Here is a 25,383-nt window from a genome sequence, read left to right on the forward strand (position 1 = left end):
TGAATACCTAAGGCTCTACCCCTTTACATAACAGGCACACCGAGACAAAAAAAATGGCCCAAATGAAAGAACAGATCAAAGCTCCAGAAAAAACACAACTAAGCAACAAAGAGATAGCCAACCTATCAGATGCACAGTTCAAAACACTGGTAATCAGGAAGCTCACAGAATTGGTTGAACTTGGTCGAAAACTAGATGAAAACATGAAGGCTATGCTAAGAGGAACAAAGGAAAACATACAGGGAACCAATAGTGATGGGAAGGAAACTAGAACTCAAATCAACGGTGTGGACCAGAAGGAAGAAAGAAACATCCAACCAGAAAAGAATGAAGAAACAAGAATTCAAAAACATGAGGAGAGGCTTAGCAACCTCCAGGACATCTTGAAACGTTCTCACATCCGAATTATAAGGGTACCAGAAGAAGAGGAAGAACAAAAAATTGAAAACTTATTTGAAAACATAATGAAGGAGCACTTCCCTAATCTGGCAAAGGAAATAGACATCCAGGAAGTCCAGGAAGCTCAGAGTCCCAAAGAAGCTGGACCCAAGGAGGAACACACCAAAGCACATCATAATTACATTACCCAAGGTTAAAGACAAGGAGAGAATCTTAGAAGCAGCAAGAGAAAAGGACACAGTTACCTACAAAGGAGTTCCCATAAGACTGTCAGCTGATTTCTCAAAAGAGACCTACAGGCAAGAAGTGGCTGTAAAGAAGTATTCAAAGTCATGAAAGCCAAGGACCTACATCCAAGATTATTCTATCCAGCAAAGCTTTCATTTAGAATGGGAGGGCAGATAAAGTGCTTCTCAGATAAGGTCAAGTTAAAGGAGTTCATCATCACCAAGCCCTTATTATATGAAATGTTAAAGGGATTTATCTAAGAAAAAGAAGATAAAAAATAGGAACAGTAAAAATGACAGCAAACTCACAGTTATTAACAACCACATCTAAAACAAAAACAAAAGCAAACTAAGGAAACAACTAGAACAGGAACAGAACCACAGAAATGTATATCACATGGAGGGTTATGGACAGGGGAGTGGGAGGGAGATTGAGGGGGGAAAGGTACAGAGGGGGGAAAGGTACAGAGAATAAGTAGCATAAATGGTAGGTAGAAAATAGACAGGGGGAATCTAAGAATAGTATAGGAAATGTAGAAGCCAAAGAACTTACAAGTATGACCCATGGACATGAACTATGGGGGGTGAATGTGGGAGGGAGGGGGTGGGCAGGATGGAGTGGAGTGAAGGGAGGGGAAATGGGACAACTGTAATAGCATAGTCAATAAATATATTTTAAAAAAGAAATCGTATCAAGCATTTCCTTGGATCCCAAGGGGCTGAAACTAGAAACCAACCTCAAGGAAAAAAATTAAAAAATACTCAATCTCATGGAGATTGAATAGCATGCCATTAAACAATGAATACATAGATAATGAAATCAAGGAAGAAATCAAAAAGTTTCTATTAATAAATGAAAATGAACACACAACAGTCTAAAATTTATGAGACATAGCAAAGGCAGTCTTGAGAGGGAAGTTCATAGCAATACAGGCCTACCTAAAAAATATAGAATCATTTCAAATAAACAGTCTAACCCTGCATCTACAAAAATAGGAGGAACAGCAAAAAACAAAGCCCAGAATGAGTAGAAGAAAGGAAAAAATCAAGATCGGAGCAGAATTAAATGACGCAGAGACTAAAAGAACAATTCAAAGGATCAATAAATCCAGGAGCTGGTTCTCTAAAAGTAAACAAAATCAATAAGCCTTTATGTAGATTCATCAAGAAAAAAAGGGAGTGACTGAAATAAATAAATCAGAAATGAAAGATCAGAATTTATAACTGATACCACAGAAATACAAAGGATTGTAAGAAATTACTATGAACCAATATATGCCAAGAAATTTGATAACCTGGGTAAAATGGACAAACATTTAATCTTCGAAAACTGAATCAAGAAGAAGCAGAAAGCCTGAAAAGATCCATAACAGTTGGTGAAACTGAAGCTCAAATAAATCCCAGTACACAAAAGCCCTGGACTGGACTATTTCACAGGAGTATTTTATAAAACATTTAAGGAAGAGCTAACCCCTGTCCTTCACAGACTATTCCAAATAATCCACAAAAGGGAAGGCTCCCAAATTCTTTGTATGAGACCAGCATCACCCTAATCACCAAACCAAAGACAAAACAAAGAAAGAAAACTACAGGCCAATATCACTGAGGAACATAGATGATAAAATCCTCAACAAAGTACTGGCAAGCCGCATCCAGCAATGCATCAAAAAGATCATATACCATGATGAAACGGGATTCATCCCATGGGTGCATGGATGGTATAATATTCACAAATCAATAAACATGATACACCACATAAACAAAATGAAGGACAAAAATCACATGATCATATCAATAGATGAGGAAAAAGCATTCGATAAGGCACAGCATTCATTTATGACCAAAACATTCAGCAAAGTGGGAATAGAGGGAGCATTCCTAACATAATAAAGGCCATATATGAGAGACCTACAGCCAACATCATACTCAATGGGCAAAAACTAAAAGCTTTCCCACTAAGATCAGGAATAAGACAAGAATGTGTACTTTCACCATTTCTATTCAACAAGGTATTAGAAATTCTAGCCACAGCCATTAGAGAAGAAGAAATAAAAGGAATCCAAATTGGAAAGGAAGAAGTAAATTGTCACTATTTGCAGATGATATGATAGTGTACATAGAAAATCTTACAGATATCACCAAAAAACTAGTCAACCTAATAAATGAATCTGGCAAAGCAGCGGGATACAAAGTCAATGTTCAGAAATCGAAGGCATTTTTGTATGCCAACGAACTACCAGAAACAGATACCAGGAAAAAAAACCCTATTTGCTATAGCAACAAGTTAAACAAAGCACCTGGGAATAAACCTAACAAAGGAGGTAAAAGACCTGTACTCAGAAAACTGAACAATATCGAAGAAAGAAATTAAGGAAGACACAAACAAATGGAAGCATACACCATGTTCATGGATTGGAAGAATCAACATCATCAAAATGTCCATACTACCCAAAGCAATTTATAGATTCAACGCAATCCCTATTAAAATATGAATGACATATTTAGTGATATAGAACATTTCAAAAATTTATACCCAACCATAAACGACACTGAATAGCCTCAGCAATTTTGAGAAAGAAGAACTAAGTAGGAGTAATCACAATACCTGACATCAAACAATATTACAAGGCCACAGTAATCTAAACAGTCTGGTACTGGCATAAAAACAGACACATAGATCAATGGAACAGAATACAGAGCCCAGAAATAAGCCCAAGTCTCTATGATCAATTAATATTTGACAAAGAGGTATAAGCATAAAATGGAATAAAAACAGCCTTTTCTACAAATGGTGTTGGGAGATCTGGACAGCTACATGCAAAAAAATGAAACTCAATCACCAACTTACACCATATACAAAAATAATTTGAAGGTGGATAAAAGACTTAATATAAGCTGTGATAACATAAAGGTCCTAGAGGAGAACACAGGCAGAAAATCTCAGGTATTCCATGCAGCAATATTTTCACTGATATTTCCCCTAGAGCAAGGGAAATAAAGAAAAGAAAAAACAAATGGGACCTCATCAAAATAAAAAGCTTCTTCACGGCTAAAGAAAACTTCAGCAAAATGAAAAGGAAACAAACTGTATGGGAAAATATATTTGCCAATGATACCTCAGACAAGGGTTTGATCTTCAAAACATATAAAGAACTCACACAACTCCACTGCAGGAAGACAATCAACCCAATTAAAAAACCGGCAAAGGAACTGAACATACACTTCTCCAAGGAGGACATACAGAGGGTCAGAGGCATATAAAAAGATGCTCAGCATCATTAGCCATCAGAGAGTTGCAAGTTAAAACCACAATGAGATACCACTTCACACCAGTGAGAATGGCCATCATAAACAAATCCATAAATAATAAGTGCTGGTGAGGATACGGAGAAGAGGGCACCCTAGTACATTGTTGGTGGGAATGCAGACTGGTACAGCCACTGTGGGAAACAGTATGGAATTTCCTCAGAAAACTAAAAATGGAACTGCCTTTTGATCTGGCAATTCCACACTGGGATTATATCCTGAAACACCAATGCAAAAGAACCTATGCACCCCAATGTTCATAGCAGCACAATTTACGATGGCCGAGTGCTGGAAGTGCCCTAGGTGCCCATCAGTAAATGAGTGGATCAAACTGCTGTGGTACATTTACACAATGGAATACTACACAGCAGAAAGGAAGAAGGAGCTCCTACCCTTTGCAACAGCTGGATGGATCTAGAGAGCATTATGCTAAAAGTGAAATAAGCCAGGTGGTGAAAGACGAACAACATATGATTTCACCTATAAGTGGAACCTCATCAACTAAACAGCAAGCAAGCAAAATACAGAGAAATTGAAATAAAGAAGAAACTGACAGTAACCATAGGAGCAGGGGAGGGGAATACAGGTGAAAGATGGGAAAGGGTCATCAAGGAACATTGTATAAAGGACCCATGGACAAAGTCACAGGGGGAAGGATTGAGGGTGGTGGTAGGGGTGAGTGGGGTGGGAGAAAGTAGTGGTAGGAAAATGGAGACAACTGCAGTTGACCAGTAATAAAAAAAATTTTGCTACATAAAAAAATAAAATAAAATAAGCTATGCTGCTAACACCATGAAACAGCAAGCTTTTTGATAATTACACACACAATTATCCTAATCAGGTACCTTTTAAAATCCCTCTCTCTGCTGCTAAGCTCAACCTTTCCTCATGTTTTAGTCAAAAGCCAAGCAAATCCTGTTAAAGAGGATTGTAATTCAGAAACCTGTATTTGTCATCATGCTTAAATTCTATTAGTATCTATTTCTTCAATTTCATTGATAACTTTTCCTAGTTTCTGCCTCTTGGTTTATTTATGTCCTGTTTGCTTCTAGATGGTATAATGTCAGGGCTACATATGCTTAGCTTCATTCTGAGGCAGAAGTGGAGGTAAGCCCAAATCACTGTAAAGCAAGATCAACAGCTTATCTACTGAATATCCATTCTAACAGAGAGAACTAAGCAAGGCTTAATTCTCTGGTTCACAAGGTCAAGTTGGCACAGAGCTCTCTGAATCTAATCAATTGCTAAGAATACAAAATTTGGTGTTCTAATAATATTTTTAATTATTTGAAATAGGAATCAACTGTAGTACTTTCCTCCCTCCCTTTCCTTTCTTCCTTCCTTTTTATCCCCCCATCCCAGCCTGACTGAGATAAAAATGACCAATAACGTTGTGTAAGTTTTAAGGTATACAACATGATGACTTGATAAATGCATATATTGTGAAATGTTTATCACAATCAGGTCAGTTAACACATACATTGCCTCACAGTTACCAATTCTTTTGGTAGTGAGAACATTTAAAATCTATGCTCTTAGTAAATTTCAAGTATACAATACAGTACTGTACACTATAGTCACCATGTTAGACACTAAATCCCTCAAACTTACTCATAACTCAAAGTCTGACCACTTTGACCAACATCTCCTCATTTCCTCCGCCCCCCACAATCCCCTGTAATAGATTTCTAATCAATGACTGTTAAATGCTCTGATCTACTTCCATGCTAGATCATCTGATCAATTTTTATTTAAAGCAAAAACAAAAAACTATTTTCAAAACCAACTGAAACAAATGTTAATTAGGGCATTATAATCACTGGCATTTACCATTAAAAAGATTTCAGATTCAATATTAACTGTAGATTTTTATTCTTTAAAATGATTAGAGTACATTTTATCAGTCTAATGTTAGATAACTGAAAGGGGCTTTATGCACATGCATGGCAGCCCAGAGTTGTTCAACATTGCAACTAATCATTAACAGATAAGGCATTATTCTAAACTGAGTTAAAATCTTGAATATTAAAACATCTTAAGATGGCCAGATGATTGGATGTATAAGCCAATGCAAAATAGTACTAGATCTTTAAAACATTTTAAACCTAGCCCTGGTTGGTGTGGCTCAGTGGATTGTGTGTCAACTTGTAAACCAAAGGGTCACCTGTTCGATTCCCAGTCAGGGCACATGCCTTCATTGCAGGCCAAGCCCCCAGGATGGGGCATGTGAGAGGCAACCACACATTGCTGTTTCTCTCCCTCTTTTTCCCTCCCCCTCTCTCTAAAAATAAACTAAAATATTTTTAAAAACTTTTAAACCTAATAGTAATTCTAGAGTGCCAGATATAGTGTTGTTATGAGAAAAATAGCATTACAAATATATGAACTCTATGTAATCATAATAATAAAAGAGGTAGGATGTACATAAAAATAAGAGTTCAATGGAGACTTTATTTTTACTTACCAGCCCATGTTGCACCCTCAGGAACCTCAATAAAATGCCTTCGAATTTGACCAGGTTTAAAATGTACATCTGTAAAGGCTAGATCATAATGTGATGATTCATTTACTCTGAAAATACAAATTAATGATTAAATGTGATACTCTCATAAAAAGGTTATATATTAATTATAAGCACACTGGGAATCTAGATTTTTAAGCTGGTTACAAAACAGTATACTTAATACAATCTCATTTTTGCTACATGTTAGCAGAAATAAGCTCTAGCTAGGCCAGTATAGATGATTTTTCTACTTTTTACTTGTCTACTTTGTAATCTGTAAAACACACACAGGCTCACATATATGCACACACAAAATAAGAAAGCTCACTTTTTTTATTAAAGGAATTGTGCAACATTCAGTATTTTCCAATTAAAGAGAATCTGGGCTATAATGAGTTCTAAATATTAAAATCAAAGGAAATGTTTCATGTAATTGATACTGATTGTAGCTCTGAGACTACTATTAAATAAATCCCTTTTTTTGTTTCAAAATGCTTATATACCATAATGACACAGTAAAGAAACTACTTTTAGAGCATTTTTGTAAGAAGTCAATGAAACATAAAGGTCCATGTATAATACCTACTATAATAACCTCAGGTACATGCTAAGACAAATTCTAGTCAGTGTGACAAAAATATAATGAGAGCCTACTATGTTATATACAGGCACTGTTAGGAGTTACAAATACAACAATGAAAAAAATATTTTCCTTTGTCATAGACAATCTAAAGGGGACAGAAAAACCACCTGAGACATTTAATGTAATATGCTTTAGGTAGAAAAGAGATTTACTTCATGCAAAGGGACCAGGGAAAACTTCCTGAAGGAGATAATGTCTCAGCTGATTTCCGAATCACATACATTACTGTCTCTAAGCTTGTACTGAACTAGGAAACACTAAGGCTAAGAATTAATTTAACTGTCCTACAATTTTTCATGCACATGTCACTTTTTATCTCCTCAGTGTTATCATGTTTCTTATGGGTTAAGACTTATTGGGTATTTAATATTTACCAGTGTAACTAACTCTAGAGAAATTGTTAACTTAGAACTTTGTTGTTTCCAATGCTCGAGTAATCTTGTTCTTCACCTACTAAATAATGTTTTGTTTTGTAAACACTGTATAATGGGTTCCATATAGAAATATGTAAGATAAAGCCCGTGTCTTCAGTGGGTAAATTAAAGAAATAAATGACAATATATTCACTGAAGTCCATACCACAGGCATGTAAAAAGCACTAGGAAGCAGCAAGAAGAGACTCACTTCACTTGGGTATGACCAGGAATACGCCTGTTCATTAAGTTAAGAGACAGGAAACTGAAGCAAAGAAATCAGCTGTGCAAATACACCCAGTCAGCATCTGTAAACTCTTGAAAATGTGTAATTCACTGTACAAATGACAGAAAACACTGGCTTATACAGGATCATTGTTTGCTATTTTAAGGAGCATCACTTAATCCTTGAATGTGCCACTGATGTATTTAGGCAGGAAGCAATATGATCAGAATTGCTTGGTTCCAGGTGGAAGACAAGATGAAAAGTGAAGAGTCTGGAAACAGCAGGTGACTGGAAAAGTGGAAGAACCAAGAAAAAATAACCCCCTTGTCTCTGATCCCAGAGACAAGGGGGTTAAAATGGAGTGGAAGTAGAGAGGATGAAGTCATATATCAAATATTGCAGAAGGACTGGGCAAAATGAAGGCTAAAATGCTTCTGAATTGGGCAATTAGAAGGGCATCAGCACCTTAGGGGAAAGCAGTTTCAGTGCAGGGCCTGCCTTCAGTTCAGGGCAAAGAACAGATGCTATCACTTATTCTCATAGTGAACAAGAAATAACATGACTGACTGTGTCACCTTGAATGTTGAGCAAGAAACAGAACTACAGCCTGGTTATCTGGTTCTTGACTGTTAATCCTTTAGAAATTTACATTATTTCCATAAATGGCTATTAAAAAATTAAAGTTGACCCTTGAACAATGTGGGGGTTAGGGACACTAACTCTATAAGCAGTTGAAAATCCATGTGTAACTTTTGACTCCCCCAAAACTTAGTTGTCCCTTGGTATCTATGGAAGATTGGTTCCAGGACAACCCGTGGATACCAAAATCTGCAGATGCTTAAGCCCCCTGTATAAAAAGGGTATAGTTCAATGTGGACTCGTCAGCCCTCTGCATCTGTGGACTCCCAACTGCAGATTAGAAACAGTATAGGCATTTATTGAAAAAATCCACCTATAAGTGGATGCATGCAGTTCAAACCTGTGTTGTTCAAGGGTCAACTGTTACTGTACAAGTAACAGTGAGCTGTTGATAACTTGTTACTTACTTTGCTGCTATAATTGCAGTTATTGGAACTCTGAACAGAGGACCCGCATTAGGGGATGCTATATCATAGCCACATACCTTAAAAACAAATGATGTTAATTTCAGTATCCATAAACAAACTTTTAACAGAGAAAAAAGAAAAAGAAGTGTAATCTATTCACAGAATAAATTAATCTAATATTTAAATTTAAAGGTCCTAAGCACAAGCTGACATCAATTTTCTGATGTCTAGGTCACATAATTAATGGCAAATAGCCTAAACAAATACATGCAGAACAACCCTTACTAATTCAGACTAAAGGGAGAAAGGACTGCCACACAAAGTACTTTTAAACTTTTTAATGGTAAAGTAAGTAAAAAAGTGAAGAAACACCAATACCTCTGTATAATGTAATCCTTCTCTTAAGCCCCTGGGATCCACACGTATGTTTATGTGTCTGCATTGATTCATGAGTTCCAAATGGCTAGGACATTGAACCCAAGATGAGTTTGAAGTTAAAGCTAAATGAAGCTGAAGGGATATTTTTTCAGAGTTTTCTGGCATTAAAAAGACCAAAAATTAAAGATTAGTCCTTTCTTTCATTTAAAAAAATTCTAGCTTCTCTCAAGAATATTTAGTAAATTTATAAAAGGCACTAGGAATGAGCTTCCAAAACAAACCTTAAATAAAAATCACAGAATCTTCCTTATGCTTTAGTATATTTGTGATACATTCCTACTCTGACCCAGCACTACTATAACCTTAATACAAGGAGTTTTTGTGGCTATTTTTCATTACTGCATGTGGATAACAGCATCTCACCAACATGATGACTGCCAAATATATGGTGATGATGACTCTTTTGTTTACACCTCATTAAGCTGAGGTTCTCTTGGCTGCTTCTACTTTCTGCTCTCCAACTGGCAACTCTGTCTTACAGTAGTAGAAGTGGGAAAGAAAAGGAAGGTGGTATCTTATTATCCACAATTTAATAAAAATATAGGTCACTGAAGGCCCATTCTATTATTTTCCTTGGTTGTTAGAATGCTAACTGAATTGTCATAGTATCAGAATCCCTAAATGCCATCATCTTTTCCCTCAAATCTATAAATTTTAAATAATAATATTGCCAATTTATGGTTTCTGTTTAGAACACTAGCCCAAACAGCATTTTTATATTATGATACTATTCATTCAAACCATAAATGTGAGCACTTCAGCTTACCATGCATTTATTACTTACCAGTATTTTCTGGAAATACAGGTTCAATGCCAACACCATGATCTGAAGGTGCAGCCACCTGAATAGGATCTCTGAGGTAGATGCCACGGTTATTTCCAACAGTAACAGTGAAACCTAATTTATTAGCAAATGATGTATTCTGAACGAGGTAGTCATAGGCTTTATCAACCTAATTAAAAGAACACAAAGAGTAAAATGTAAATGGTTAGGTCAAGAAAATATTTTGTTGAGATAGGTGGGAGCGGAGTCCACTTCCCCCTGCACATGGGTGAAACATCTACCCGATCTACTGAGGAACAAAGAGAACAGCCAACAGTACCCCAGCATTTATGAAGATAGGAGACCAAAAAGTATAGAGGACACTGAAAAAAACAGACGGTAAGGGGATTGCTTCAGGCCAAAAAGGTCCCTGGGACCAGCTGTGGGGACCAGGGCAACTGCAGCCCCAGGCCCATGCCTGCTGGGCATGCCGCAGGACTTCTGGGAGAGAGCCAAGTTAACAGCTCCCTCCCCTGCCAAACAAGGCTTGAGCAGCCCCGAGAGAGACCTGGCTGCTTGAAGTCACAGGGAGGGGAATAAGGACAAAGTGGTAAACCCACGGAGACTGTGGGCACTGGATGGGGAGAGTTGAGAGTTGGGCCATGTTGGGCCCTCACCCGGAAAGTCCTCAGTCTAGCTGGAGAGGTGGGCTGTTTGAGAGGACAGGCCCTTCCTTGTATGGAGTGGCAGGATTGAGCAGGAGGATTTTCTCAAAAAGAAAAGGACCCTCAGGGGCACTTTGGAGAATTCTCCTGCAGCAACAGCTTCAGTCTCCTCTCCACCAGGCTGCACAGAGCTCCCACAGGGCTGTGGGGGGTATCGAGCCCAAATCCAAAGCACCGAGGGGAGAGTGCATATCTGGTGGGGGTGGCCTGAGACCACAGGCACCAACCTGGGAGAGTGCAACTCCAAAGAGACCTTTCACCACAGGCACTGGGGAGAGTGCGCATCACAGAAGGACCCCTATGCGCACACCCATAGCACCAAGCATGTGAGACAATAAAACCTGGAACTGTGAAAAGACCAAAGTTGGACCCAAAGAGGGACATCCCAACAGCTGAGACAGTGAAACAAATTTCACTTTGCTACTCCAGAGAACTTGCAAGTTATTGTGTATTTGTATTATTGTTTTTTTCATTATTCTTACATCACTCATTTTATTAGGATATTTGTATCTCTCTTCTTTCTGTTTAGACTTCTTCACTTGACTGGTTAATTTGCATTGTTTGACTGGTTTCCCCTTGTTCTCTCTTTCACACTGTATTGTTAATTAACTGTCTTTCACTTCACTTGTGTTCCATTAGCACACTACTCTAGGACCTATACTCCCTATTCTCATTATTCAGATCACACAGATTCTGTCATATGATTGTTGCTCCATTACTATTGTAAATAATAGCCGTTCCATACAGCTGCAAATACTACACAGAACCCCTCCCAGATCTCAGCCCATTTCACTGTTTCATGAACTTTATTACTGGTGAGGTTAACGCTATTCTCTCACACATTACGCCTATTTTCTACCCTTTATTCTCACTTTACTTCATAATCTGACCTTCCACAAGCACACACCTTTCTAGATCAAACTCACAATCCTTCCCCCCGCAACAAGAGTCTTATCTTCTTTCCACCCTTTCTAAAAAGTGGCTAGGTGGGTGAATTATCACGGTCAACACTATATATATCCAAAGGATCTCCTATCTCTTCTTAAGGGCTGGTAATTTAAATCTCATAGAATGTACTCCTGCTCTCTTAAACCATTTTGCCTTCCCCCTATATAAACCTAGCATAAAAAAGAATAGGTAGAAGCTGTGAACATGAGGATACCTCCTGGAAGACAAAAACCACCAACAAAGGAAACACCAAGAGCTAAGAACAGAAGAAGGTGAAGGAGGGAGTGGAAGTCACACTAACTCAACACAGGATCTATCTGGAAATACAACTAAGTAGTAGAGAAATTGCGAAGAACAAACAACTGAACAAGAGCAAGAGAAAAGCCTCAAAACCTTGTACACACAGAAGAACCAGCTCCAACACAACCTGCCCAAACCTGCACAACAGAAAACAAGAGGTGGGGGACAGACTGACCCTCAGAAAGCCAGCTGGTAGAAAAGATCCAACAAAGAAAGACCAAACAAGAATCAAAAACCAAACATAAACAGAGCTAACATAAACCACCAGCTAAGATGAGTAAGATTGGGAGATCAAGGAGACTGTACCACTGAATTTCACAGGTATTCTACCACAGAAGTTTTCACCATAAACCCAGGGGGTCAGAACAGAGCAATGTAAGAAGCAGAGGCTAACAGGAAGAGTCTCACAAACAATGGGAAGACAAAGAAATAATCCCCAAATGAAAGGAAAGGAGGAAGTCTCAGAAACAATGCTAAATGAAAAAGAGACAAGTCAACTATCAGATATTAAGTCCAAAGAACTGGCTATAAGGAAGCTCAATGAGCTCACAGAGAATTACCAAAAACTAAAGGGAAAGTACAATGAACTAACTGCAAACTATATCAACATGAAAAAGGAAATAGAAACTATCAACAAGGGCCAAGAGGAAATGAAGAATACAATTTCTAAACTGAAGAACACAGGAGAAGGAGTGAAAAGCAGGCTCGATGAAGCAGAGGATCAGATCAGCAAACTGGAGGACATGGTAGAAAAAACACCCAGAATGAGCAAGAAAAAGAAAAGTGGTTCAGAAAGAATGAAGAGGGGTTAAGGAAAATGCAGGACAACATGAAATGTAATAATATCCATATAATAGGAATACCAGAAGGAGAAGACAAAGAGCAAGGGATAGGAAACCTGTTTGAAAAAGTAATGATGGAATATTTCCCTAATTTGATGAGGAAAAAATCACACAAATCCAGGAATCACAGAGAGTCCCAATGAAGAGGAACCCAAAGAGGCCCACTTCAAGACACATAATAGTTAAAATGGCAAAATTCCAAGACAAAGAAAGAATCTTAAAGGCAGCAAGGGAGAAACAGGAAGTAACATACAAGGGAGCCCTAATGAGGCTAGGAGCTGACTTCTCAATGAAAACGCTCTAAGCCAGAAAAGAATGGCAAAAAATATTCCAAGTAATGAGAACCAGACTCCTGCAACCAAGACTACTTTACCAAGCAAGGCTCTCAATCAAGATAGAAGGCCAAATAAGGATTTCCCCAGACAAAAGAAGTCGAAAAGAATACACATCCACCAAACCAGCTCTGTAAGGCATGCTAAATGAACTGCTTTAAGGAAAGGAAGGAAAAGAGAGAGAGAGAAGAACACAGATACAAAAGAACAGCAATGAATAAGTACTTATCAATACTAACCTTAAAGGTAAATGGATTAAATGCTCCAATCAAAAGACAGAATAGGTGAATGCATAAGAAACCATGACCCACATATGTTGCCGACAAGAGACCCATCTCAGGACAAAAGACCTACACAGACTGAAAGTGAAGGGCTGGAAACAAATTTTCCAAGCAAATGGACAGGAAAAAAAAAAAGCAGGGGTAGCACTACTCATATCGGACAAAACAGACTTCAAAAAAAGGGCCATAAAGAGAGACCCAGAAGGTCACTTCATAATGCTCAAAGGAAGAATCCACCAAGACGACATAAATATTGCAAATATATATGCTCGCAATAAAGGAGCACCCAAATACATAAAGAAAATCTTGGAGGACTTTAAGAAAGATATTGACAGCGACACAATTATACTAGGGGATTTTAACACCCCACTGTCAAAGATGGACAGATCTTCCAAAGAAAGTATCAACAAAGATATTGTGGCATTGAACAATGCCCTAGATGACATGGACTTAACTGATATATAGAGAGCCTTTCATCCCAAAGAAGCAAAATACACATTCTCTTCAAATGCACATGGAACATTTTCAAAGATAGGCTACATGATAGGACACAAGGCAAGCCTCAACAAATTCAAGAAAATTGAAATCATAGCAAGCATTTTCTCTGACCACAAGGGACTGAAACTAGAACAAATGTCAAGGAAAAAACCCCAAAACACTCAAAAACATGGAGATTGAATAGCATGCTATTAAACAATGAATGGGTCAAGAATGAGATTAAGGAAGAAATCAAAAACTTTCTGGAAACAAATGAAAATGACCTCATAACAATCCAAAACCTATAGGAAACAGGAAAGGCAGTCCTGAGAGGGAAGTTCATAGCAATACAGGCCTACCTTAAAAAGATAGAAACATTTCAAGCGAACAACCTAACCCTATGCCTACAAGAACTCAAGGAACAACAACAAAGACAACCCAGAGTGAGTACAAGGAAGGAAATAACCAAGATCACAGCAGAGTTAAATGACATACAGACTAAAAGCACAATTGTAAAATCAATGAATCAGGAGCTGGTTCTTTGAAAAGATAAACAAAATGGACAAGACCTTAAGCAAGCTCATCAAGAAAATTAGAGAGGACCCAAATAAACACGATTAGAAATGAAAGAGGAGAGACTACAACTGTTAGCACTGAAATACAAAGGATTGTAAGAAATTACTATGAAGAACTATATGAAGAACCAGAAATGTGAAAACTAACTGAAATGGAGAAATTTCTAGAAAAATATAACCTTCCAAAACTCAATGAAGAAGCAGAAAGCCTGAAAAGACCCATAGCCCCTGATCAAATTGAAACAGTAATCAAAAACCTTATGACAAACAAAAGCCCTGGACCAGACGGTTTCACAAAAGAATTCTACACAGCATTTAAGGTAGAGCTAACACTCTTCTTCCACAGATTATTTCAAAAAATTCAACAAGATGGAAGACACCCAAACTAGTTTTATGAAACCAACATCATCCTAATCCCAAAACCAGATAAAGACATAACAAAGAAAGAAAACTTCAGGCCAATATCGCTGATGAACATAGATGCTAAAATTCTCAACAAAATATTGGCAAACTGCATCCAGCAATACTTTAAAAAGATCATACACCATGATCAAGTGTGATTTATTTCAGGGATGCAAGGATAGTACAATACTCGCAAATCAGTAAATATAATACACCACATAAACAAAAGCAAAGATAAAAACTACATGATCATAACAATATATGTGGAAAAAGCATTTGATAAGGAACAGCACCCATTTCTGATAAAAACCCTCAGCAAAGTAGAAATAGAGGGAGCATTCCTGAACATAATAAAGGCCATATATGACAGACCTACAGCCAACATCATACTCAATGGACAAAAACTTAGAGCTTTCCCACTAAGATCAGGAACAAGACAAGGATGCCCTCTCTCAGCACTCCTATTCAACATAATATTGGAAGTCCTAGCCACAGCAATGAGCCGAGAAGAAGAAATAAAAGATATCCAAATTGGAAAGGAGGAAATGAAACTGTCACTGTTTGCAGATGACATGATAGTGTACACAGAAAATCCTACTGACTCCACCAAAAAATTACTCGACCTAATAAGTTGAGAAAACAGCTGGACACAAAGTCAACACTCAGAAATCAAAGGCATCATTGTACACCAACAATGATACATGAGAAACAGAAATCAAGGGAAAAAATATCATGTGATATAGCAACAAGAAAAATAAAGTACCCAGGAATAAATCTAACCAATGAGGTAAAAGACCTGTACTAAAAAAACTACACAACACTGAAGAAAGAAATTAAGGAAGACACAAACAAATGGAAGCATGTACCATGCTCATGGATTGGAAGAATTAACATCATCAAAATGGACATACTACCCAAGGCGATTTATAGATTCAATACAATCCCTATTAGAGTACCCATGACATATTTCACAGATATAGAACATTTCAGAAATTTATATGGAACCATAAAAGACCCCGAATAGCTGCAGCAATTTGGAGAAAGAAGAACAAAGCAGGAGGGATCACAATACCTAATATCAAACTGTATTACAAAGCCACTGTAATCAAAACAGCCTGGTACTGGCATTAAAGCAGGCACATAGAACAATGGAACACAACAGAGACCCCAGAAATAAACCCAAGGCTTTATGGTCAATTAATCTTACCTTTTCTCCCCATCCCTCCACCCCACCCCAGCTGAACCCACCTCCCTCCCCCACCTTCACCCACCCCCTTGATTTTGTCCATGTGTCCTTTATAGTAGTTCCTGTAATTCCCTCTTCCCACTGTCCCCACTCCACTCCCCTCTGGCTATTGTTAGATTGTTCTTAACTTCAATGTCTCTGGTTATGTTTTGTTTTCTTTTTTCTTCTATTGATTATGTTCCAGTTAAAGGTGAGATCATATGGTATTTGTCCCTCACTGCCTGGCTTATTTCACTTAGCATAATGCTCTCCAGTTCCATCCATGCTGTTGCAAAGGGTATAAGCTCCTTCTTTCTCTCTGCTGCATAGAATTCAATTGTGTAAATATACCATAGTTTTTGGATCCACTTGTTTCCTGATGGGCACTTAGGTTGCTTCCAGTACTTGGCTATTGTAAACTGTGCTGCTATGAACATTGGGTGCACAGGTTCTTTTGGATTGGTGTTTCAGGATTCTTAGGGTATAATCCCAGCAGCGGAATTGCTGGGTCAAAGGGCACTTCCATTTTTAGTTTTCTGAGGAAATTCTATACTGTTTTCCACAGTGGCCTCACCAGTCTGCATTCCCACCAACAGTGCACTAGGGTTCCCTTTTCTCCGCATCCTCTCCAATATTTGTTTGTGAATTTGTTTATTAGGGCCACTCTGACTGGTGTGAGACCGTACCTCATTGTGGTTTTAATTTGCATCTCTCTGATGGCTAGTGATGTTGAGCATTTTTTCATATGTCTCTGGGCCCTCTGTATGTCTTCCTTGGAGAAGTGTCTGTTCAAGTCCTTTGCCCATTTTTTTATTGGGTTGTTTGTCTTCCTGGAGTGGAGTTGTGTGAGTTCTTTATATATTTTGGAGATCAGGCCCTTGTCTGAGGTATCATTAGCAAATATGTTTTCCCATAGTGTTGGTTCTCTTTGTAATTTGGCGCTGTTTTCTTTAGCCATGCAGAAGCTTTTTATTTTGATGAGTTCCCATTTGTTTATTATTTCCTTTATGTCCCTTGCTTTAGGGGACATGTCTGTGAGGATGTCGCTGCGTGGAATGTCTGAGATTTTCTTTCCAATGTTTTCCTCAAGGACTTTTATGGTGTTACGACTTATATTTAACTCTTTTATCCATCTTGAGTTTATTTTCGTGTATGGTGTAACTTGGTGATCGAGTTTCATTTCTTTGCACGTAGCTGTCCAGATCTCCCAACACCATCTGTTGAAGAGGCTGTTTTGGCTCCATTTTATGCTCCTGCCTCCTTTGTCAAATATTAATTGATCGTAAAGACTTGAGTTTATTTCTGTGCTCTCTGTTCTGTTCCATTGGTCTATGTGCCTGTTTTTATGCTAGTACCAGGCTGTTTTGATTACAGTGGCCTTGTAATACAGTTTGATATCAGGTATTGTGATCCCTCGTGCTTTGTTCTTCTTTCTCAAAATCGCTGCAGCTATTTGGGGTCGTTTATGGTTCCATATAAATTTCTGAAATGTTTGTTCTATATCTGTGAAATATGTCATGGGTACTCTAATAGGGCTTGCATTGAATATATAAATTGCTTTGGGTAGTATGTCCATTTTGATGATGTTAATTCTTCCAATCCATGAGCATGGTACATGCTTCCATTTGTTTGTGTCTTCCTTAATTTCTTTCTTCAGTGTTGTGTAGTTTTCTGAGTACAGGTCATTCACCTCCTTGGTTAGGTTTATACCTAGGTACTTGATTTTTCTTGTTGCTATATCAAATGGGATTTTTTTCCTGATTTCTCTTTTTGAAGTTTCGTTGTTGTTATACAGGAATGCCTTTGATTTCTGAGTATTGACATTGTATCCATCTGTTTTGCCAAATACATTTTTTAGGTTGAGTAGTTTTTTGGTGGAGTCTATAGAATTTTCCATGTGCACTATCATGTCATCTGCAAACAGTGAGAGTTTCATTTCCTCCTTTCCAATTTGGATATCTTTTATTTCTTCTTCTCGGCTCATTGCTGTGGCTAGGACTTCCAATATTATGTTGAATAGGAGTGCTGAGAGAGGGCATCCTTGTCTTGTCCCTGATCTTAGTGGGAAAGCTTTAAGTTTTTGTCCATTGAGTATGATGTTGGCTGTAGGTCTGTCATATATGGCCTTTATTATGTTCAGGAATGCTCCCTCTATTTCTACTTTGCTGAGGGTTGTTATCAGAAATGGGTACTGTATCTTATCCAATGCTTTTTCTGCATCTATTGACATGATCATGTGATTTTTCTCTTTGCAGTCATTGATGTGATGTATTATGTTTATTGATTAGCAAATATTGTACCATCCTTGCATCCCTGGAATGAATCCAACTTGGGAATGGTGTATGATCTTTTTAATGTATTGCTGGATGCGGTTTGCAAATATTTTGTTGAGAATTTTAGCGTCTATGTTCATCAGCGATATTGGCCTGAAGTTTTCTTTCTTTGTTGTGTCTTTCTCTGGTTTTGGGATTAGGATGATGCTGGCTTCATAAAAAGAGTTTGTGAGTCTTCCATGAGTTTGGATTTTTTTGAATAGTCTGTGAAGGATAGGGGTTAGCTCTTCCTTAAATGCTTTGTAGAATTCTCCTGTGAAACCATCTGGTCCAGGGCTTTTGTGTGTTGGGAGTTTTTTGATGACTGCTTCAATTTCATCTGCTGTGATTGGTCTGTTCAGGTTTTCTGCTTCTTCTTCATTCAGTTTTGGAAGATTCTATTTTTCTAGAAATGTGTCCATTTTATCTAGGTTTTCAAATTTCTTAGCATACAGTTCTTCGTAGTAATTTCTTTCAATCCTTTGTATTTCTGTGGTATCAGTTGTAATCTCTCCTCTTTCATTTTTAGTTGTGTTTATTTGGATCCTCTCTCTTTTCTTCAGATGAGCCTACTTAAAGGCTTGTCGATTTTATATTTTCAAATAACCAGCTCCTGGATTCACTGATCCTTGGAATTGTGCTTTTAGTCTCTATGTCATTTAACTCTGCTCTGATCTTGGTTATTTCCTTCCTTCTGCTTGCTCTGGGCTGTCTTTGTTGTTGTTCCCCCAGTTCTTGTAGGCGTAGGGTTAGGTTGTTTGCTTGAAATGTTTCGATCTTTTTAAGGTAGGCCTGTATTGCTATGAACTTTCCTCTCAGGACTGCCTTTGCTGTGTCCCATATGTTTTGGGTTGCTGTGAGGTCATTTTCATTTGTTTCCAGAAAGTTTTTGATCTCTTCCCTAATCATGTTCTTGACCCTTTCATTGTTTAATAGCATGCTATTCAGTATCCATGTTTTTGAGCGTTTGGGCTTTTTTCCTTTGGGGTTGGTCTCTAGTTTTAGTCCCTTGTGGTCAGAGAAAATGCTTGATATGATTTCAATTTCCTTGAATTTGTTGAGGCTTCCTTTGTGCCCTTATCATGTTGTCTATCTTTGAAAAACTTCCATGTACACTTGAAAAGAATGTGTATTTTGATTCTTTGGGATGAAAAGCTCTATACATATCAGTTAAGTCCATTTCCTCTAGGGTATTGTTAAGTGACACAATATCCTTGTTGATATTTTGTTTGGAAGACCTGTCCGTTTTTGATAGTGGGGTGTTAAAGTCCCCTACTATAATTGTGCTGCTGTCAATATCTTTCTTGAAATCCTCCAGGATTTTCTTTATGTATTTGGGTGCTCCTATGTTGGGTGAGTATATATTTACAATGTTTATGTTTTCTTGGTGGATTCTTCCTGTGAGTATTATGAAGTGACCTTCTGGGTCTTTCTTTATGGCCCTTCTTTGGAAGTCTATTATGTCTGATATGAGTATTGCTACCCCTGCTTTTTTTTCCTGTCCGTTTGCTTGGAAAATTTGTTTCCAGCCCTTCACTTTCAGTTTGTGTAAGTATTTTGTCCTGAGATGGGTCTCTTGTAGGCAGCATATGTGTGGGTCATGTTTTCTTATCCCTTCAGCTATTCTGTGTCTTTTGATTGAAGCATTTAATCCCTTTACTTTTAAGGTTATTATCAATAGGTAGTTGTTCATTGTCATTTTTTTCTACCTGTGTTCCTCTCTCTTTCTCTTTTCCTTCCTTTTCTTAAAGCAGTACCTTTAGCATCTCTTGCAGAGCTGGTTTGGTGGAGCTGTATTCTTTTAGACTTCTTGTGTCTGGGAAACTCTTTATTTGGCCTTCTGTCTTGATTGAGAGCCTTGCTGGGTAAAGTAGCCTTGGTTGCAGGAGTCTGGTTCTCATTACTTGGAATATTTTTTGCCATTCTCTTCTGGCTTGGAGCGTTTCCATTGAGAAGTCAGTTGCTAACCTTATTGGGGCTCCCTTGTATGTTACTTCCCGTTTCTCCCTTGCTGTCTTTAAGATCCTCTCTTTGTCTTGGAAATTTGCCATTTTAATTATGATGTGTCTTGCAGTCGGTCTCTTTGGGTTCCTCTTTCTTGGGACTCTTTGTGTTTCCTGGATTTGGGTGACTTTTTATCTCCTCAGATTAGGGAAATTTTCCATCATACTTTTTCAAACAGGTTTTCTATCCCTTGCTTTTCTTCTTCTCCTCCTTCTGGTATTCCTATTGTACAGATATTGTTACGTTTCATGTTGTCCTGCATTTCCCTGAATCCCTCTTCATTCTTTCTGAGCCTCTTTTACTTTTCTTGCTCTTTCTGGGTGTTTTTCTCTACTTTTTCCTCCAGCTCACTGATCCGATCCTCTGTTTCATCAAGTCTGGTTTTCATTCCTTCTCCTGTGTTCTTCAATTCAGAAATTGTATTCTTCATTTCCTCTTGGCCCTTGTTGATAGTTTCTCTTTCCTTTTTCATGTTGATATAGTTTGCAGTTAGTTCATTGTACTTTCCCTGTAGTTTTTGGTAATTCTCTGTGAGCTTCCTGATGACCACTGCTTTGAACTCAGTATCTGATAGTTGACTTGCCTCTTTTTCAGTTAGCATTCTTTCTGAGGCTTCGTCCTTTCCTTTCATTTGGGGATTGTTTCTTTGTCTTCCCATTGTTTGTGAGACTCTTCTTGTTAGCCTCTGCTTCTTAAATTGATCTATTTTGACTCCCTGGGTTTATGGTATGAACTTGTATGGTAGAATGCCAATGGGATTCAGTGGTGCTGTCTCCTTAACCTCCTGTGCTCACTGGTCTTGAGCTGACATTTATGGGTGTAACACGGTCTAACTCTGGTCTTTTCAGCACTCCAAGTTTTGTTGTCTCACCTGTGGGAAAAAGAGGAATGGGGGGGGGAAAAAAAAGGGAAGGATGGAAATAGGGAATAGAAAAGGAAAGGAAGGAATAAATAGAAGGACTAAAGAAAGATTGGAGGCAAGAATAGAAGGAATTTTAACAAAAATTAAAACAACAGCATAAGTAAAAGAAGGCAGGAAGAAGGAATAAGAACGGTAAAGGATGGTAGGAAGAAGGAATAAAAAAAAATAAAGAAGGACAGAAAGGCAGAAGGAATTCATGGGGAAAGGAGGAAAGAAAAAAAAAAGTCTTCTGCTGGCTTTGAACCGGTCCGGTTAGTTCTGCTTGTCTTCCTGTCTGTGTAACGGGAAGGGGTGGTTGGAAGGATTGGTTTCACTCTTCTCCCTTCTTGAGCCACACTCTTCGCTGTTGTTCAGCCTTCAGTCTAGTAAGATGGCGGCGAGATAGGTGGGAGCGGAGTCCACTTCCCCTCAACGCCAGTGAAATACCTAGCTGATTTGAGGAGCAGAGCGAACAGCCAACAGTATCCAGCATATATGAAGATCAGAGACCAAAGATAGAGGACATTGAAAGATCAGACGGTAAGAAGAGTGCTTAAGGACAGTAAGGTCCCTGGGACCAGCGTGGGGACCAGGGCAGCTGAAGCCCCCGCCTGGGCGCAGGGTCTGCTGCAGGATTCTTAGGAGAGAGCCAGGCTGGGCTGTGGGAGCAGCCAGGTGCTTGTTTGGACCAGGGGGGCTTGAATAGAAAGAATTTCTCAAAAAGAAAAAGAAAATAGAGGTACTCGGTTGCTAGCTAGAGAACTCTAGGCAGCAGCCGCGGTCTCTGGCGCCCCTCCCCGCTCTGCCCCCGGACTGTGAACGCGGGATAAGCAGCCCTGGCGCTCACCTGAAGCCTGGTTGCGCGCTCCTAGATTAGCGGACTGGGGACCCACACCTGAAACTCCGGGTGAGCGCATGCCCTGATAAGCTGCCTGGCTGCCTGGGTGCCAGACCCAAAGTGACCCAGTGGGTGCGTACCCCAATATGTGGCCTGGGGCCCACACCTGAAACCCTGGGTGGGCGAGCGCCCTGATAAGCGGCCCGGCTGCCTGGGCGCACAGACAAAAATGCTCCTATGTTGGCACGCAACTGGATCAGTGGCTGGCTGCCCCGGCGCACAGACCCAAAGCAGGGGATCGGCAGCCAACCCAAGTCCCAAGCGGAGATGGGCCACACAACCCGATCAACGGCCTGGATGCTTGCAGGCGACCACACCCAAAAGCACCGGTTCTGAAAAAGTCCTACCCAGCCCCTGCGCACAGAACTCTGCAGGGCCTACTGGCTCTCTAGGAGGAAGGGAGAACGTCCAGCAGAGGGGAGCTGCAGGGCTAGGGGAGACTGCATTCCCCGGAAAGACTTGACCCAGTAGGGGGCTAAATTACCCCACAGCAGCATCGAGAGCCCCTAGCATCTAAGACAGCAAAGAGCAAGAAGGTGGAATGTGAGTTGTCCCTAATTGGTGTAACTCAAGGACAGCACACCTGGGGAACTAAAGGCCTACTGGGGTGCAGAAGGACCTGGAGTTTTTGCACTTTAACTCTACTTTGAATTTCTACCCTCTGTGTCTTACATATGTTATATTTCTCTACTTTACTATAACAAATTTGTCTTAATTAAAAAAGTTGTTTTCACATCTTCTTTGCTTACAGTTCAGAGACCACTGTGATTATATAATCTAGAATTAGATATAGTCAGTCATCATTATAACAGGAAATATTATTCCAAATAGGTAAGAGATTACGTTAGTGATTTACAACACATTTTTCATACAAACAATACCTGAATAATACCATGTCCTTGGGCAAACACTTCTATATTGTCAGCTTTCACTGCAGTGTTCTCTAGAGCCCTTCTGACTGAATGAACTGTATAGTTAACATTATTAGCCTTCAGACCTAAAATTTAAAAAACAGAAACAAGAAAAAAGTGTTAGGGACCTCACTACTTGAAACCTTTCTCCCTTCACCAGTATAGATAATATGTATATTCCCTGGCTTTAATGTCCTGTGCTTCAACACTCATTTTTAAATCCTAAACAAAACAAAACAAAACAAAATTGAACTAAATAGTCTTGACAAAAACCCCTGGCATCACACAAAGACTTATTTAAGAAAAATTACTGTGTGTCCATTATGCAATGGCACTAATGTAGGCTATTCAGAAATAATGTAAATGTAGGAACCAGATAGACACCTAAAGGCATTGGAATGACATTTGCTTTAAGACACTGCTGGTCAAACAATACAAGGTAGGGCAAAAGTAGGTTTACAGTTGTGAGTATGTGAAACCCAGTTTATTGTTGTATCATTATTTATTAATTATTGTATTATTTTCCATATGGACAACTGTAAACCTATTTGTGCCCACCCAGTATTTTTTCAACCTGGTTGCTTGTTATATAAACACCAGGGGAGCTTAACCAAGCCAAAAAGATGCTGAGGCATCACCATAAACTAATTAAATTAGCATCTTTGAGTCTAGATCCCATGCACTGATATGGATTAAAAGCTTCCCCAGTAATGCTAGGGAGCACCTAGGCTGGGAATGACAGTTCCGTGGGAAGGATATGGAGGCCACCAATCTGTGAACCCTGCATTAATGCCTGTTGTTAAAGCTCAAAGACAAGTAATATAGTATTCTTGCCTTCTCCAGAGCTCAACAAACATGTAAACACTTATGGTATTTAAGAAATGAGCAAAACAAACCTAGAAATAGCATGCTGCTATAAGAGCAAATAAGGTGAAGCTCTAGTAGATGAACAAATACATGAGTTGGGTTTTTAAAATGCACAGGAGTTTGCAAGGCCAAAATATGGTAGAAGGAATTCTAGGCAGAGAGAGCAGTATGACCAAAGACAGGAGGCATGCGCAACCTTGAAATATTTGGTAAATATTTAAAAACATAAATCTCTCAACCATACATATTCCTCCAATTTTGATATCTCATTATAATTCAGTATCTCAGTATACTTGTCTACATAAATATTCTCAAAACATTTTAAAAGAATTCTGAGGAACTTCATATCCCCTGCCACATGTTTCAATTAACTTTTATTTCTTTCCATTATAAGCATAAATACTTTCAAAAAATAAAATATTTGATTTTAAAATAAATCATCAGTAATTAGACATATTGACATTATGTGCTTCCTCATATGATGCCCTGAGTAGGACACAATAGGGAATTCTGTTGTATTTTTGCCCAAAATGCATAACCTAAATTTAATTATGAGGAAATATCATATAAACCAAAACTGAAAGACACTTTACAAAATAAGTATCTAGTGGTCATCAGTAGTTTTAAGATTATGAAACACAAGAAAAAACTGAGGAATGCTCTTACATGAAAAGTGACTAGGGACACATGATAACTGAATGCAACATGTGATCAAGAACTGGATCCTGGACCAGGGAAAGGACATAAGTAAAACAGTTGGAGGCTACCTGAATAAGCTATTGATTACTATTTAATCAACGTTAATTTCTTAATTTTTTTCTATTACATTTGTGGTTATGTATGAGATTAACATTTGGGAATGCTGAAAGAAGTGTGTGTAGGATTTATATTTACTATTTGTAATTATTTTTTCAAATGATTTCAAAATAAAATGTTAAAATTAAAAAATTCTTAATAATTTTTAGTTCAGTGAACATTTGCACATAATTGACTAACAACTGTAATATGTTAGCAGTTTTGATAAATATATATTAAACGGTATTTGAAATGCACCTCTAATTAGACAAAAAGATTTTTTCAATTAGTTTGTGTATTTATCAGTAGCTATTACTCAAATCTAAAAGATTAATTTAGTATCAGCTTTGCTTTTTTGTTTTGTTTTTATTTTGTTATCTAAAAATGAAAGCAGTGAAATATTCTGTTTAAATAAAGAGAAAGATGGAAAGGAAAAAAAGAAGGATCTGGTGAGGTTGAATAGGATTAGAAATAAGGGTAGAGAGTTCAGAAAATTAGATTAGATTCAGGGACACTTCTAAGGTGAAACTGTCAACTGTCACCATAGTCTGGGTACCTTAACTCTGAGTCCTAGCCAATTTCAATGCCACCCTATTCAATACTGTAAGCCCCCTGCACACCACC

At 38.4% G+C, this 25,383-nt stretch overlaps 1 protein-coding gene across 5 annotated transcripts in view; it reads right to left on the reverse strand.

Moving 5' to 3' along the window:
- TPP2 (tripeptidyl peptidase 2) overlaps positions 1-25,383 on the reverse strand; it is a 113,630-nt gene that overhangs the window by 47,468 nt on the left and 40,779 nt on the right. For all 5 annotated transcript variants that reach the window (XR_011650737.1, XR_008425904.1, XM_024578812.4 and 2 more), the window contains exons 12-16: positions 23,068-23,183; positions 9,986-10,154; positions 9,142-9,299; positions 8,764-8,840; positions 6,397-6,503 (exon numbers count right to left, since the gene is read on the reverse strand). Coding sequence is in view for 3 of the 5 variants with exons in the window: in XM_024578812.4 (XP_024434580.2) it covers positions 6,397-6,503; positions 8,764-8,840; positions 9,142-9,299; positions 9,986-10,154; positions 23,068-23,183 (627 nt within the window). In the remaining 2 variants the exon portion in view is untranslated. The remainder of the gene's footprint in view (positions 1-6,396; positions 6,504-8,763; positions 8,841-9,141; positions 9,300-9,985; positions 10,155-23,067; positions 23,184-25,383) is intronic.

This window comes from Desmodus rotundus, chromosome 13 (genome assembly GCF_022682495.2).
Source record: "Desmodus rotundus isolate HL8 chromosome 13, HLdesRot8A.1, whole genome shotgun sequence".
Taxonomy (NCBI): Eukaryota; Metazoa; Chordata; class Mammalia; order Chiroptera; family Phyllostomidae; genus Desmodus; species Desmodus rotundus.